Source organism: Tyto alba, unplaced genomic scaffold (genome assembly GCF_018691265.1).
Source record: "Tyto alba isolate M040663 unplaced genomic scaffold, T.alba_DEE_v4.0 Super-Scaffold_44, whole genome shotgun sequence".
Classification (NCBI taxonomy): Eukaryota; Metazoa; Chordata; class Aves; order Strigiformes; family Tytonidae; genus Tyto; species Tyto alba.
Window position 1 is genome coordinate 14,441,265 of NW_024881320.1, and position 15,921 is coordinate 14,457,185.

The following is a 15,921-nucleotide window of genomic DNA, read 5'->3' on the forward strand; positions in this document are numbered from 1 at the left end:
TAGCGTATAAGCCAGATCAATTCATACATTCAGTCTTGTGTGGAACATCTTTTAGACATACTAACATCTTATACCAAACTGACTTTTCTAAAAGGGTAAGAATTGGCTTTTGAGTCTCTGACATGATCACCAGACTGATAAACAACAACAAAAATTTCTAAAGTAGGTAAATTTAACATGGAAGGATTACAAAATTAAGATAAAGCCTCATAATACCTTTTTAATTTTAAAACAGATCATAATCCATACCTGACGAAGAAGCCCCCTGTTTCCACCTACTGCAAATAACCTCTAAAATACCTACAGAAGCCGAAGCAGCCTTGACAGCATCACGGTAGACTTACCTAGGTGATGCCGGCAAACTTGCGCGTAAAGTTTGAGTCTGGAATGATTGTCGCACTCCTCCGTGCCCCACGGCTGGTTAAACCATTCGCTCACGAGCTCATCCGTCAGCTTTTGTGCCACCGTCTTTCCCACCCGCATAATCCCATCACGTAACACTTTGCAGATTGGTTTGTGCTGGCCAAGCCTACACATCTGGTGAGGAGAGAAGAAACGCTTGTAACTAGATGCCAAGCACCTGAGTAAGTTCCACAGGCTGGTTTGTAGCGTAAACCCCTTATTGCCAGCACACACCTGGTGACTTCTTAATAAATATAAAAACAAAAGGCTAGTTTGTCTGTTGACTTGAATTGCTCTTACAGCAAAACTCAGGTTACAAAGTAATCTTACTTTACTCAGTAGTACACGATGTGCACACTAAAGAAAGGAAACGGTTTTATCTCCAGCCTAGCAATTACAAGAAAGCAACAGCTTCTTTAATCTACTCCTTGCTCTTTAGGTTTGGTTGTGCCTTTGTGGGTTAGGTTGCAACTGTATTAATGCTAACGTTATATCCTCTGTAAAATAAGAGAATGTGCATGGGAAAGAGCAGATCCAGCAAATACCCTGAAATGCACAGAGAATCACAGTATCACTCAATTAGATAATATTCTTGGCCTCTGAAAGTGCAGAAAATCCTCAAAATGAAAGCAACCCTTATTCAAATAATCGTTACTTTACAAAACATGGATTTCTTCCAATGAACATGCAGCAAAGCAGAAATGACACTTAAGAAGAAATAATTCAGTGTGGTTCCTCTTTCCAACCTCGTATACAGCACTCAAGTCCCTGAAGAAAGTTTTGGCTCCATCGAGCAAGGCCTCATTTTCTGGACACACCACGATATAGGCGACATCCCGATGGCCCCCATATGGGTCTAGCAACAGCCTCTCCCAGAATGGCAAGGAGAATGGAGAGATTGTCAGGAAGTCCTTGTCATAACCCACTAGTAAAGTCGGAATCGGAAGAGGCTCAGGAGATTCCTCAGAGCCTTCAAAGAGAAAAACAAAGAAAGAAAAAATGTTAAAATAATTGATTTAACTGCAGCGGGTTCTCTGATGTACCAGGAAGTGGGTTCTTTTACAGGAATATTGGAAATCACTAATCCCTTGCCATGTCAAGTTTCCTAGAAGTTTGACCGTAGAGTGGAAACATATATCGAGGCTGTATGATGCCTGATAAACCATGTTCTCCCACAGTCTTTTTTCCTTGGACAAAAATATTTAATAAAGGAGAAGATTGATTTATATTGTACTTAAGAATGTCATAAAATCAGAGTTCAGTCAGCCAAAGTAGAGGGAGCCGATCCAAGCACCATTTAAACTTTCCTAGAAAGTTGCAATAAAACATCATTCAGTACACTGTAAATACACGTATTGCCCTTCCCGAGGCTTAATCTCGTGGGTTTCCTTTGCCATAACCATAACCACATCTCACGAGTTCCTATAAGATCAAAAGTAGTAACATGAATACATAAAATCTGATTTTACAGTTCTTCATCTACCTTCACCGGCTTGTGCAAAATTACTAAGTAAAATGCTTAGGCAAACTTATTCCCAGGTATGTAATACTAAGCAAAGTTGTTGTAATTCTAGAAATTGCCTCCTGCTCCTCTCCATAGGAAGTGCTCCAGAGCACTTGCCGTCACAGCGGAGAGGATTACCATCCAGTTTAACATGGGATCTCCTGGACACTGTGCTTCTTAGAAGAAATATTGTTGAAAATTTCAAGGGAAAATATACCCAGTCGTTTCTGCAGAATATAATCCAGCTGTATTAAAAAGTCAACATTCAGTAAAAATTACTGAATCTATATCAAAGGCTCTGCTACTTACTATATGGTAATTTTGGTTTTACTCTCTGGTAACAGTTGGCAAACCTAACTCTTATAGCTACAAATGCTGGAAAAATTATGAGATTGGAAGTGCTCCTCGTGAAGCACAACAGCTTTAGGCATAAACTGTAGTTACCACAAATTGTCCCAATCCCAAAGGAAAGCAGCAATAGATCAAATACCAACAGAGAGAAAATAAAGCAAAGCACAGTAGAACTGTAGAAAAAAAACCTAAGCAAGATTGCATCGGTTAAGACTGAAATGAATTGCAGGTGAGAAATACGTATTTAAAGGCCAGTCATTATTTTGCAAATGTGCACACACAAAATCTATTTTGTAATTTGTGTTTTCCAGAAGCGTCACTTATAGCCAGGAGACACTTAAACTGAAACTTCTTAAGACTATGGGAAACGTCAGAACAAGCCACTCTATTTGTGGAGCAAGCATACCCACTCTCTGTGTATCTGTACAGCTCCGACAGCCCCTCTTCCCCACCAGGGTTTGGCAGAGCTTTAACAGCTTCCCCTGTCTGTGTTAGTTATGTACCAGCTAGCTTCAGTACAAGCCAAAATACAGATTCGGGCAGGGAATCTGATCCCCACCCAGCATTTCTGGACTCTGTACATGTTCATCCAGCTGGAAGGGTAAAACCTCCACTAAGATACTCAAGCATGTGCTTCAGATGCCTTTTAAGGAATTTTCAAGCTACGTGCAGAGCCCCCCCGCCCCAAGCTGTATGAGGAGCCCTTTTGTTCTAACGTATTCCCAGAAGAAAGTGCGCATTTCTAGAAAATGCTTTCCTTGCCTTTTCCTTTACGCTTTCATTCTTCCTGGTGGCACATACCACGATCTACTTACCATAGGTTCCCCGCCCTGCCATCTTATGGAATTGCTGCCAGGTGAGTGGTCCCTGCACGTGCTGGATGTTCTCCCAGGTCCTTCCTGTTCGCTTCTTCTGGATGGCGTCCTGGAGGAAGGGCTGCAGCGACAGCAGCATGCGCACCACGTCCTGGGAGGAGAGCATGCTGATATCCAGTACTGCAAATGACAAAGGAGCGGCCATCATTTTCAGGGAGGAACAGGAAGAATTATTTTGAGGTGGCAACATTTTTTGGTTTAGTGTTCCTGCGCATTGCTCTTCACAATGCCCGTAAAATTTGTACAACTTTAATTAGCTTAAAGGCATTCAGTGTGGTACTTTATGAAAACATTGCGGATATAAAGCTGTCCTCACAGTCCTTTTCACATACCTCTCAATGGTAATGATGTCCAGCTCAGTTCATAAGAAGTCAAAGCATCTTCAGCATATAATCAGGCAATATTTGATGATAAAATCACTTTTTTTCATGGTGACACTTTCACACAAAGCATTTCTTTTCCCCCCGACTGCTTATACCCTTTCTCCAAAAAAAAAAAAGGGGCCATAATTCTGCCTTCCCCCCAATACCTGAATTGGTTTTGCATCTCTGCTTCAGATTTATGAAATTCCACAGACTTCCACAATTTAGACCACAAAGCCTAAGGACAACTGGATTGTTGGTGGTCTGGAGGTAATTTAGAAAGCTTTCAGAAATCGACTTTATTTCTAGAATATTTTTACGCGTGTCGTCTCTCACATAAAGATTAAGTGTCACAATTGGCACGTTTCAAACAGATTTACAGAGATCACAAAAACAAAAATCAAAGCAAAAAAAAATAATCTGCTCTGACCCATACCGTTGCTGTGAGGCCAAGAATGTACAGTGGCACTTCTCACTAGGGCTTCGTCCACTTTTCCACCAGTGGGGTTGTCCACATACTGCCTGCCCTGCTCGAGGGCGTTGAAGCATTCTATCCAGGAGTCGTTGCTGTCTGCCTGCAGCCTGTCGTAACTCCAGTTCATGCACGGGAGCGTCTGGCGGTTATTGGAGGACATGTAATCCAAGCAGCTCAGAGATGTGAAAGGCTGTGTGTGCTGATTCTGGAGGAGGAGGAGGAGGCTCATTGGAGGTTCCTGGGTCCTTCTAGCTCCCTCTCCCATCTGAGAGATCAAGTTGCTCTGACAGATCATCAGTCGTCTTTCTGCGGCTTGGCCAATGTCTGAGGTCTTGCCAAAAATATCCAGCTCGTCCTCAATGAAGAGCCCAGAGTTGTAGCCCAATTTGCGGTTCATAATAGCACTGAAGCCGCAGGTGCAACGGTACTGATCCTCATTAGATGAATCTGGGATGTATAACCCGACATCTGCACCTTTAATATTCATATTACAGGCGCATATACAACAGCTGTCAAAGTTACGGTCCTTGAAGATGTTCAACACCGAGTCTGAAAGAATCAAGGTGACGTACAGGCTGTGGGCCTCTGGGATTGGCTGCACGGTGCCCGGCTCCACAGAATTAAGCGGTCGCGTTGTGGAAGGGGTAGAAGCAGGTGAACCTTGATCTGTGCTGTCGTATTTTACAGATCCTTGCCCGCTCGCAGTACCCCCACCTCTAGGAGTCCTCGGGGTCCGGGGAGTGCGCGGGGTGGGGACAGAGAAGCGGGGCGTTGCTGGTGACGGCAGGACTCCGGCCCCACTGTTGCTGGCGGGAGCCGCGCTGTTTAGCGTCACTGGTGTGTTCATCTGAGGAGTGTTCATCTGAAGATAGTCTTGGTCGGCCAGACTCCCAACGCTAGGCACATTGCTACAAGAAATAAATGAAACACAGTCGAATGCCATCGCAAACCGGTTGGTCGTGGAGACTGATTTTGCCAAAACTTATTTTTAAATACAAAGAAATGGTGAAAACTGAAGTGAAAAGAACACACGTTCTGCTCCTAACCTTTTACTCATGTCTCTCAACTAAAACTGTAGTTCTCATCATGAACGCCGTTGTTCCTTATCAGTGTAATAAAAAGGTATCACCTCCGGCACCTAGCCCTCTTAAAGATTATCCCCACGGCCTAAAACTCAAATGCCCTTGAAAAGAATCTATGGATAAATTATTAAGTTAAGATTTTAGGATATTTGTATCTCTTTTAGGGAAAAGATAAAGTTGTTTTAAGGACAATTATCTGTAAAGAGATATACATTAGTGGAAATGAAAATATTTCAGACTCATAGAAATCTTACTTTATTTTAGAAATCATCACTCTGAATAGCTGCTAGAAGTCATGCATGTGGCACTTGCATACAATACTGCCTCGTGGTGGTACGCAACTGAAAACAGTATTTCAGATGCTATAAATGCAAACAGTCATTTAAGATTACACAGTCTACAGCACGATATGACACATTCCATTACAAACCCTTGGGCCAGCAAAGCTAAGAATCATATTTTTGGGTCATCTCCTGTCATGACTGGTTTTTATTACTCTGTTTTTGTCGTTTTCTGCCAAATTCAAGTGACCAAAGAACAGTTTGTACATTCCCATGAGATCAATCTTCTTTGGAATGACTCATATCAAGAAACAGGTAATACAGGGGCAATCAAAAGAATAAGATCTTAACTTCTCTCTTTCCAAGTTGCTAATAAGCTGCTCGCTTTCCTTGAAATGTGTTCATTACATATTAGGACAAGGAGAAAGTGTAAAAATTCAATGAGTCTTGATGAAGGAGGGAAAACAGGTTTTTTTTCATGTTTGTCTATTCTTACTGCGTGTTTTCTGGGTTATCTAAAAGGAGTACTATTTTAATGCTCACATATCGTTAGTGACTTGAAAAGGAAAACAGTGAAGACCTTATTCCTTAGAAACATTTTATTACCTTTGAACTGATCTATGTCCAACTCAAAGCAAGAGAGAAAAAAACTGAACAAAGGTTTCAAGGAGTTCTGCATCTGAAGCATATTGAATGCCTCAGACTAATAAGAAAAGGTGACCTAGAAACCTTGATTGGCAATCACCACTCTGTCGGAAGCCCGCAGTAATAATCTTCACTCTAATTGGATTATATTGAAAATGAAAGGGTGTTTTTCCCCAACAAATACCTGAAATTAATAACCAGCTCGGGCCTGGTGAATCAGTTACTATTATGAAAAAACCTGAGATTTAAATTGCTCCCTAGGCACTATCAAGGGTTTACAATTTCTTCTTTGCAATTCTTTTGAGAACACTGAAGGATCCTTTGGAGCTAGAAAAGGACCGATTTAAAGGATTTACAGACTGATTTAAAGATATGGGCGACTTCCTCTAAAAATGAATGCAGTGCAGCAGGAGACCTTTGTACTGTTATTATGCCTTTTAAGAGGTTTTAGTAGTTCAATGGTGCAAATTCTTAGTAACTTTCAAAATCTCCAGCAATGAATTTCTTCCGTAAGTGTCACTAATTTCTGAGAACTGAGGGAGGAATACAGGCTTTTAAATTTAACAGCAGTGTTTGCTTATAGCTCACAGCACTCATACTTGGCATCTTGTCTTTTAGCATTTGGAAGGGGGAAGATGGCATACACCCGACCAGCATCTGTCTGATTAGCAGCTCCATATGTGACCCATTCAGGTGAAATCACCAGAACTCAGAAGAGCTAACGTAAGGATATGGAGAAGAGAGCTGCCACAGGGCTACTCAAAATTTTCAGAGCCCTCAGAAGGCAAACTGGTATCATCGGGACCAGATATCACCAGACTGAAACTCAAACTGAATACCCAAACAAGAGGGGAGCCTCGCTGCACGCCAGAGAGCTGGACACTGAAATGGGAAGACAGAGACGTGAGAGGTTAAGTGCATTAATTGTATTCCCTAACACTTCTGTTTTACGTTGAATTACAATATTTTCCTGTATCAGAAATTGCAATTAATTCAAGTACCGCATGTTCTGATTCTTTTAAAAGTACTAAGGGTGTAGTGGACAAATACTGTAACACCACTAATTTCCAAAAGCTGATTTAATTCAAATGTTCCTACTATCAGAAATTTTTTTGATCTCAGGCAATGACAAATTTAAAAGGTTTAAAATACATTTGCAGGTTATTTTATGTTTCTGGTGTGTAGTAAAGCAATCTTAATATATGCAAACATTTGAATTAATAAGCCATTGTAGGTATGGGCATGACAAACTCATTTCCTACAAGACTGAACTTACTTGTAGCCATCTCTGATGAAAGTGGCTGCAGGCGGCAAAGGAAGTTGTTCAATTTTAGGAGGAACAGCCCAAGAAGGCCTGAAAATGCAGGCGTCTGGTATCTTCAGAGGTAGGAGGCACTGACTTGGCAGTATCTTCAGTGGAGCAAATACAGAGGAGCCCACAAAAGGTTGAAATGATGGAACTTTGTGCACGTACGAAAAATCCTGTAACATCCAAGTGGCATTGTTTACAACAATATAGTAAGGTTGCTCTCTATATTTAGATATTTAATTAAAACCTATTGTACTGTTTGAACCCTCTACAACTGCATTTTTTCCAAAATTATGTATATTTATTCATTCTACGAAACATTCAAGAGCAGTTCCCTCAAGGAAACTCAGCTGAGGCTCCTTGTTGTACTGAGATGCTGTACAACTTCAATGTCAGTAGACTTCACAATTAGATTAGACTCATTTAGGATAAGACAAGTCTGAAAACTGTACTATGAAATTTTCATACTGCCTAACTTTAAGCACCTAATTTAGGCACTTAAGAGATTGATCTTAGCAAGACTTCTATACTGACAGTGGAGAGAGAGGCTGAGTCACAGTGTGAAGAAACCTTAGGTGCCTTAAATCAGCCTCTCTGAATAACCCTCATGTTGGGGATTAATATAATCCAGGTAATAACAGTGGACAGTTTACACATGCCAAATATAAAATATAAATATATAAACAATCTAGTAAACATAATATAAAATAGAAATATAAATGAAATCCAGTCAAACTGGTCTTCCATTGACTGCCATGTTTGTTTGCAGAGAATGATGACAAGAACTTCAGCCAGAGTTTCTACAGCTATTCCAAGTTTCTTCCAGAAGAAAAGAGCTAGTCCTTTTGAGGCACTACTACAAAGTAAAAATCATTATTAAAACAGTAACAGTAGTCTCTCTCAGAATTTCAGTATTTAACATCTCGTTACATCTTTGCATTTTTTCCCTTGCACCTTGTAAAGCATTGAGAGATGAGAAATGTGTGGATTACTATCTTCAGCTGCTGAATACTCAGCACAAGAAATCTACTTACATGTTCTCAAAATGATTAGCAATGGGTTCAGGTGCTTGTTTCCCCCACTGGTGTATATGAGCAGGTGTGACACACTTAAAAGCAAGTAAACTGTGCTGTTGGAAATGTTATCAGGCAGAATTAAAATATGTATTTTAATATTCCTAAAATGGTTGTGAGGGAGATTAAAATATCTTCAGTGCCCATGATGCCCTAAAATCTGTTCCTACTCAAAAGCTTTCAGCTCAACAAATTTCAATACAAATTTTCTTTCCAGGCCCAAATTATCCTAGTCTTATGCCAATAGCTTACTGCACAAACAGAAGGAAAAAACCAGCAACGTCCGTGGCAAGACAAAGTCTTACACACCTTACAAAAAACTTACTTCAAACTTCTATAATGGTTTAAAAATTGGTAGATACGCAAACTATACCAGGCAAATGGACAGCTGTACTCCAGCAAAGCCTCTAAGATGCCTTTTCTCGTCATGCCTTCACGTGATGAAGTTAGGAGAGAAGAAAGAAGAGATCCTGCAGTAACGAAGCAGACTTGCTACATCTGCCTGGCTTTCCAGGTGGGGAACTGCCTTCACGAGGGGCACACTGCTAACTGGCTCCCTTACACTTTGCAAAGTCTCTCTTTCTCAACAGAATTGTTTCTCAAAGCTCTCTGCCTGCTCAGCCCTTTCGCAGGTGTCAGCTTCATCTGCAGCCCCCGGAGCCCGTAACTCCTGGGCCTGACTAGACACACTTTACCATAACACGGAGGTAAAATCCCTGAATGCAACAAGCTGCCTGCCTGCCTTCCTCCCAGGGACAGGGACTGACTTCCTCCTGTCCCAGGGACAAACTGACCGCTCTTATGGAGGAAGTCACCCTGTGGCCTGCTCGTGCTTTACTTGCAGTCTGCCTAAGGTACACTATTGCTGCTGTGCAGGAAAACTGACTAACTCATAGCTGAGTAAATCACTTCTACTAAGATAAATTTAGCTGTCAGTATTCTCATATTGATATATAGCCACTTCTTGTCCATGCAACTGCAAGTGCTGTATCTTTCCGTGTGGAGCTCTCTCAGCAAGGCAGATGCTTAGAAATAAGCCTTCAGTTAATTCCAACATTGACAGGAGCACAAAACGGGAGGGCAGGAGGGGGTGTTGGGGAGAGAAATGGCTGCTGAAATAGAAGGAACAGGCTGTGGCAGGTTAGGGACAGGGTGGGCCTGAAGGAGAAGAATTAGGCTATAAAATCAAGGGTGGGGGACTACTGGGAAGACAGAATTATAGTGTGTATCTCCCTTTTTGTTACCTGCATACAAATGAGCTTGCTGCAGAACAAGATGATGTGTATTTCTACACAGAAATGGGCATTTTTTAAATAAAAAAAAAACCCTCAGGATATATGCATGGAAATATGGTAACGATAACTTCTGACAAAAGTGACAAAAATTAGTCCAAAAAGTTAAGTAATGTAGAATACACACAAGCAGGAAGAATGATTTTATCCTACCTCTTAACCTGTGCTAAAGATGGAACAATGAAATACAGATCAATGTACACTAGGTGCTTATGTTAAGTCCTTTTATGTGATGCTATGGAAAAATGGATACATCTTGATATGTAAAGTTGGGGAAGTGAGTACTAGTACCCAGCAGCAGAGTCCCCATTTAAAACTAGTTCTTTACTCAGATACACTATAGGACTCAATATAGGAGTAACTATGTGACATTACCTGACCTGTGTTATACAGAAAGTCAGATAAGAATGGTCCCATCTGGCCTTAAAACTTGTGAAGTAACATCAGCTGAAGAAGAAACAGAGCAAGTTCAACCCCTGGGCTTTCTCAGAGATTTTCAACCCTAACCAAAAAAGGCAACATTTCAGAGAGAAAAAGGCAGCCTTTCTACATGCATGATTTTCTCCTAGCTGCATCCCCAGAGACTGGCAGCAAGGAGTGGCTATACATAAAAGGTGCTACAGAAAAATTATCTGAAGAAATAAATCATTTAACAGCTACTTAGTCACAAGTATGATGTTTTTTCATATATGTACATTCTTTCTGTTAGGCACAGGGCTCATTTCACATATAATATTGTTTGTTTCCTGAGAACACCCCAAAAAATTACAAACATATAATTATGAGAAGAAAAATACCTATAATTAAAATCAGGGAAACAATTAAAAAGCTCCTACAAGATTTTTTTTTTCAACTAAAGACTGATATGTACTTTGTATGGATTCAGCTCACATTTGTTAGTCTGCTACACACACTACAACACGTGAGTTGTTTATAAAAATCAAAACATACATAGATGAGATCATAAAAATACCGCATCTTTGGCATGTTACCTTAATTTCTTCAGGTTTAGGGCTACCTAATCCATCTTCCACCTCCATTTTAAACTCAGCAAGCTGTGTTGGAACCATGTTGACCATAGGACTTTCCATCATTCCCAAGGTAGTCACAGTCTCTGAACTTATTCCATCTTTATAACTCATTACTGGGGAGAAGGCAGGATGTTGTTCTAAAGAAGGTGGTGTTGGAAACATCCTTTGGAGATCTGCCACAGCTAAATATGATGAAATAATGCACTGTTAATTGGTAAAATACAAATTCTCAAGGAAATCCAATAAAACAGAAGAGGCTGACTCAATACGAGCTCTAATTGCACCAGTTAAAACCTAGCAGAGATTCTAGAGACTTACTGGAGTTCTGACACCCGTATAAATCTAGACGGAAAGTTAACTCCTAGGGATAAATTCCAAAAATTCCTAGGGATACTTTGCAAGCTTATTGTTCAGCAGAAACAACAAGCCGGTAGATACATGAATCCTATGTACAATTTTAACAGCAACAGAAGAATATTTCATAAGAGATCAATTAGCATTAATGCAAAGTTCACACCAGCAAGGTGAATAGCTAAGGAGATACGGAGTAGTTCCTTCCCTTTTTTTTAGAGCTGATACGGAGCCCTAAAACAGGAGGCTTGTGGAATGAGAGTGCACTTAGCTGCATTTTCCCACTGACAGTCATTGTAGTCTCATTTGGACCAGAGTGACACAACTCCTGAGGAGAAGACAGGCTCCTGTTGCTAACACAAACGGGCAATTTTGCTTAAGAATCAGACTGCCAGGCATCCAAAAGTGACAAGTGTCAGAGGAAGCCACAAAATTAATTTTGCATCTCAAGACATTAAGCCAGGGAAATCTCTGAATTACTTCTCAGTAAATGAATGTAAGGCAATCATCCACTGTATATTTTTCTTCTTTAACCAAAACAAACAAACAAAAAATCTGGTCTAGTGGAAGGGCAGGAACTACATAATCTTTAAGGTCCCTTCCAACCCAAACCATTCCATGATTCTATGAAAACCCCAACAGAAATGCTTTACAAAGTGTAATGCAATCAAACAAAAATCAGAATGAAGTCTTGTATTTTCTCCCCAGCTACATTCTTTTTCCTTCCAGCTACCAGCTTCCAAATTTATTTTGCTTAAAAGTCAAAATATGTGCTATCTTTTCCTGACTTGAATTAGGACAGATATTCTCTGGACATAACCATCACCCTAGTGAATTCACTGTTAAAATACTCAAATTAGAGAGGGATAAATTCCCACAGGGGTGTTGTCTTAAATACTTTTTCTGACAGACTAAATTCCCAACTCCATTTTCACTGCTATACATACACCCAAGCCAAGTTGAAAGGACACAAGGACATACTTGTATCCAGCAACTTTTGCAGCCTAAAGATTATGGAAAATTCATAAAGAAATACAGACGGATATCTGACTGGTAAATACTGCATTGTGGAAACCCAAACTGGTGAACTGTAGTAGTACTCTCAAAAACTAATTGAAAAAGACAGCAATAAGTGATGGAATTAAAATTATGTATTGTATACAAATACATACACTAACAGTATGTTTTTGTAGGATGCTGCAGCCTTAGGCAGAGCCAAAACCTGAATTTCATTCTTTTGTGCACAGAGGTGAGATAGCCAGTCTATTTTATTCTTTAGACAAAGCGAAATAACTCAAATAGGTGAAGTCCTCTCAAAATGGAGTTCTGTTAGTAATAACGGTCAAAGCTGAACCCAAAGCCTTTCACAACTTGGAGCAGCAGAGTAAAAAATGGGCTATGAATTATTCCTATTCAGTTGTTTTCCTTTTTTTTTCTCCTTTCTCAGTCTTTGAATTTAAAAGACTTTAGTCTTGTCCTGATACAGGATAAATTAACGTTGAAAACAGGCTCAGTAGAACGGAAAAAACTATTTTCCACCCAATGCTAGTATGAAATATAATCTTCAGGATGCCAGCTGGATTAGCTACTGCCTTTGTTTTTCAACAGAGAGAAGTGTGCTTTAGAAACTGAAGAAAGGTGGAAAAGAAGGAAGGTTAAAATGGAATGTGGTCGGTAGGTCTTTATTATGATGTACAAGGCATTTCAGTTCCCTGCAGATACTGTTATGCCTCGACAGCTGGTGTCAAGGTGACAGCTACAAAACAGAAGTGAAGTGTATCTATTTAACTTATTTCATACAGCTCTACAGTATATCATTTTCCCACACTCAAGCTCACTCCAGTTAGCAAAATTCTGCAGTGCAGATTCATAAAAAAGTTTAATTACAAAAACCCCCCCAATCTTACAGCAACAGGCTAACTATCATTATTCATTTTCATGTGTGTCATGCTTGAAAAAGCTTTGCATATTTTAAAAAGCTATGGATCAACTAAACCTGTCAAAATCCAATCTCTGTATACTTCAGACTTCTACATTTGAGTAAATCAGCATAGCTTTTATGGGACCATAAAACTATGACTCATCTCCTTCAGACTATTTTTTTAGTTCTCCTCAATTTGTTCTCATTATCAGCTGAACTTAATGAGAAGGCATTAAAGAATGATTTGCAGAGAGATTTGATTTCTGCTTATAGCGGTCACAAAAATCAAACATTCTTCCTCCTCACCACTAAGTAATTTGTAACTCATATTTTGATTGGTTAGTATTGTACCAAAAATTCTCACCTTCCTCCTCTCCCACATACATACACACATTTCTCTTTCATCTCAAGAGAAATGCCACCTCTGTAGATAGAATCATAGAATTAAATGATGTTGGAAAAGACCTTTAAGATCAACGAGCCCAACCATACGCCTCCCACTGCCCAGTCCACCACTAACCCATGTCCCTAAGCACCACATCTCCACGTCTTTTAAACACCTCCAGGGATGGGGACTCAACCGCTTCCCTGGGCAGCCTGTTCCAGCGCTTGCTAACCATTTCACTGAAGAATTTTTTCTTAATATCCAACCTAAACCTCCCCTGGTGCAACTTGAGGCCATTTCCTCTTGTCTTACCACTTGGGAAAACAGTCTGACACCCATCTCACTGCAACCTCCTTTCAGGGGCAAGAAATGCGAGGAAGACCATATACCTCAGAGTAAAAGTTATAATTCCCAATAGTTGTTGTCACAGTCCTCACAAAAGAGCCTTATTGTTTTAATCTGTGTTTAATATATTTTCAGCATAATAAAATTAATTTCTAAGTTTCCTGCAATCCTATAGCCTTCCTTGGGCACGCATAGCACCTTCATAAGCATCACTTCCACCACAACCATCTGTAAAAGGTCTACAAGGTGTCCTGTTAGAACTAGCGCTTTGATTTTCATCGTGCACTTCCATATCTAGGTTAAACCCTGAAGGTGATTTCAGTCTGAATTTGTCACAGAATCACAGAATGGTTTGGGTCAGAAGGGACCTTTAAGATCACCCAGTCCCACCCCCTGCTCTGGGCAGGGCCCCCTTCCCCCAGCCCAGGGTGCTCCCAGCCCCGTCCAACCTGGCCTTGAACCCTTCCAGGGAGGGGGCAGCCACAGCTGCTCTGGGCACCCTGGGCCAGCGCCTCACCCCCCGCACAGGGAAGGATTTCTGCCTTAGATCTCACCTAAATCTCCCCTCTTCCAGTTTAAAACTCTTACCCCTCATCCTAACCCCCCACCCCCTGACCCAGAGTCCCTCCCCACCTTTCCTGTCCCCCCCTTTAAGCCCTGGGAGGCCGCTCGAAGGTCTCCCCGGAGCCTTCTTTTCTCCAGGCTGAACCCCCCAACTCTCTCAGCCCGGACTCCCAGGGGAGCTGCTCCGTGCTGAATGCAATTTTCTTCCAAGACAGGTTGCACCATAACGGCCAACTGGTAAGTCACAGCTTCAAATTTTTTGAATTCTTTAAAAAGAATGATTTATACTTAGAGGGATACGGTAATGGTGTAAGTGACAAACAGATTAAATACTGAATTAAGAATAGAGGGGATAGCTTCTAAATGAAGATTTGTAATAAATCCCTCCCCTACTTCCAATCTAAGACAATAATGTCAAAAGAAGAGCATATCAAATCTCAGCAGGCACATTAAAAATGTATGCCTATATTACTATCCACTGTTTTCATTAACATCTGCTTATCCTCTTTTAATACTGGCATCTGGTAATTACAGAACAAAATAAGCACACCACCTCTTAGTCCTGAAAAAGTGACCTTATAAGCCTCCTGCAAAAAGGCAGTAGGTAGCTATAAGGAGATTTTAACTGTCAGCACAGTGGTAATCAGTTGTTACTACTTACTTGGTGGGTAAGGTACTGCTGTTCTACCATCCTTCCCTACAGGGCGCTCCTCAGACCCTACTGCCGGCATTTTTGATGACCGAAGAGCTGGTGATACAGCCTAAAAGCAGAATAATCACATACCATATTAAAAAATATACAAAATACTAGAATTCATAAACTATTAAAAATTCTGAAACTCCCTGAACGAGATTTCAGAAGAAAGAACAAAGTGTACTCTTCTGCTTTCCCATCCTCTCCCTCCAAGAGTCTGTGTTTCTACTTCCTGCCTTTCAGCACTAAACCAAAACCAAAGTCTCTGAAATGTCTGCCTGAATATACACCCCCTGCCCCATATATAGATACATACACACAAGCAGATGTATCTATAGACACACAAACTATATTGAAAATGTTATCACAAACAGTGAGCTTGAAATTAGTGTGACTACTCTACTTGCTTCCATGTTTGGACTAGTCTAAGAAAATACTGAGAATATGACACAGAGTAAGAATGGAATAAACAGAGTCCCCCAGGGGACGGCCCGAGACATGCAAGTTTTAAGACAAGAACAACATTAAGTCTGTGCAGACCAATTGCACTGAAAAAGGTAATTTCTGATTTTGATAGAACAGTCCTCTAGTAGATCTGCGTATCACCTGTGGCATCTTAAATGCAGTTTGTGTGGAACCACAGAACAGGGAGAACCAGTAAATAAATTGGTGCACTTGAAAAGTACTGCCAGGAACCAGATATTAGACTTTTAAACACTATTATCTACTATCAGTCAGCTTAGGATCACCTTCCGTACCATTATGACTATATAAGATTAAAAATAGTAATTATTTAAATCTTTGTTTTTCCATGTGTCTTGACTTTGTCCTGGTAATTGATGTAAATCTGCTTTTCCTTTTGTATTGCCTAATATTCAGCAACTATTCCTCTCTGCACTGAAATAAACCACTTCTAGGAGTAGAAAGAAACATGCTTCAGGGAATTACTGAAGTTCAGTAAAGTTGAATTTATTTTTCT

General features: G+C 40.4%; 1 protein-coding gene across 1 annotated transcript in view; it reads right to left on the reverse strand.

Moving 5' to 3' along the window:
• The window catches only part of MED13L (mediator complex subunit 13L), a 201,847-nt gene that overhangs the window by 24,984 nt on the left and 160,942 nt on the right, over window positions 1-15,921 (reverse strand). The window contains exons 14-20 of the mRNA XM_033001517.2: window positions 14,910-15,009; window positions 10,644-10,864; window positions 7,254-7,459; window positions 3,931-4,877; window positions 3,073-3,252; window positions 1,149-1,372; window positions 345-537 (exon numbers count right to left, since the gene is read on the reverse strand). Coding sequence (XP_032857408.2) covers window positions 345-537; window positions 1,149-1,372; window positions 3,073-3,252; window positions 3,931-4,877; window positions 7,254-7,459; window positions 10,644-10,864; window positions 14,910-15,009 — 2,071 coding nt within the window. The remainder of the gene's footprint in view (window positions 1-344; window positions 538-1,148; window positions 1,373-3,072; window positions 3,253-3,930; window positions 4,878-7,253; window positions 7,460-10,643; window positions 10,865-14,909; window positions 15,010-15,921) is intronic.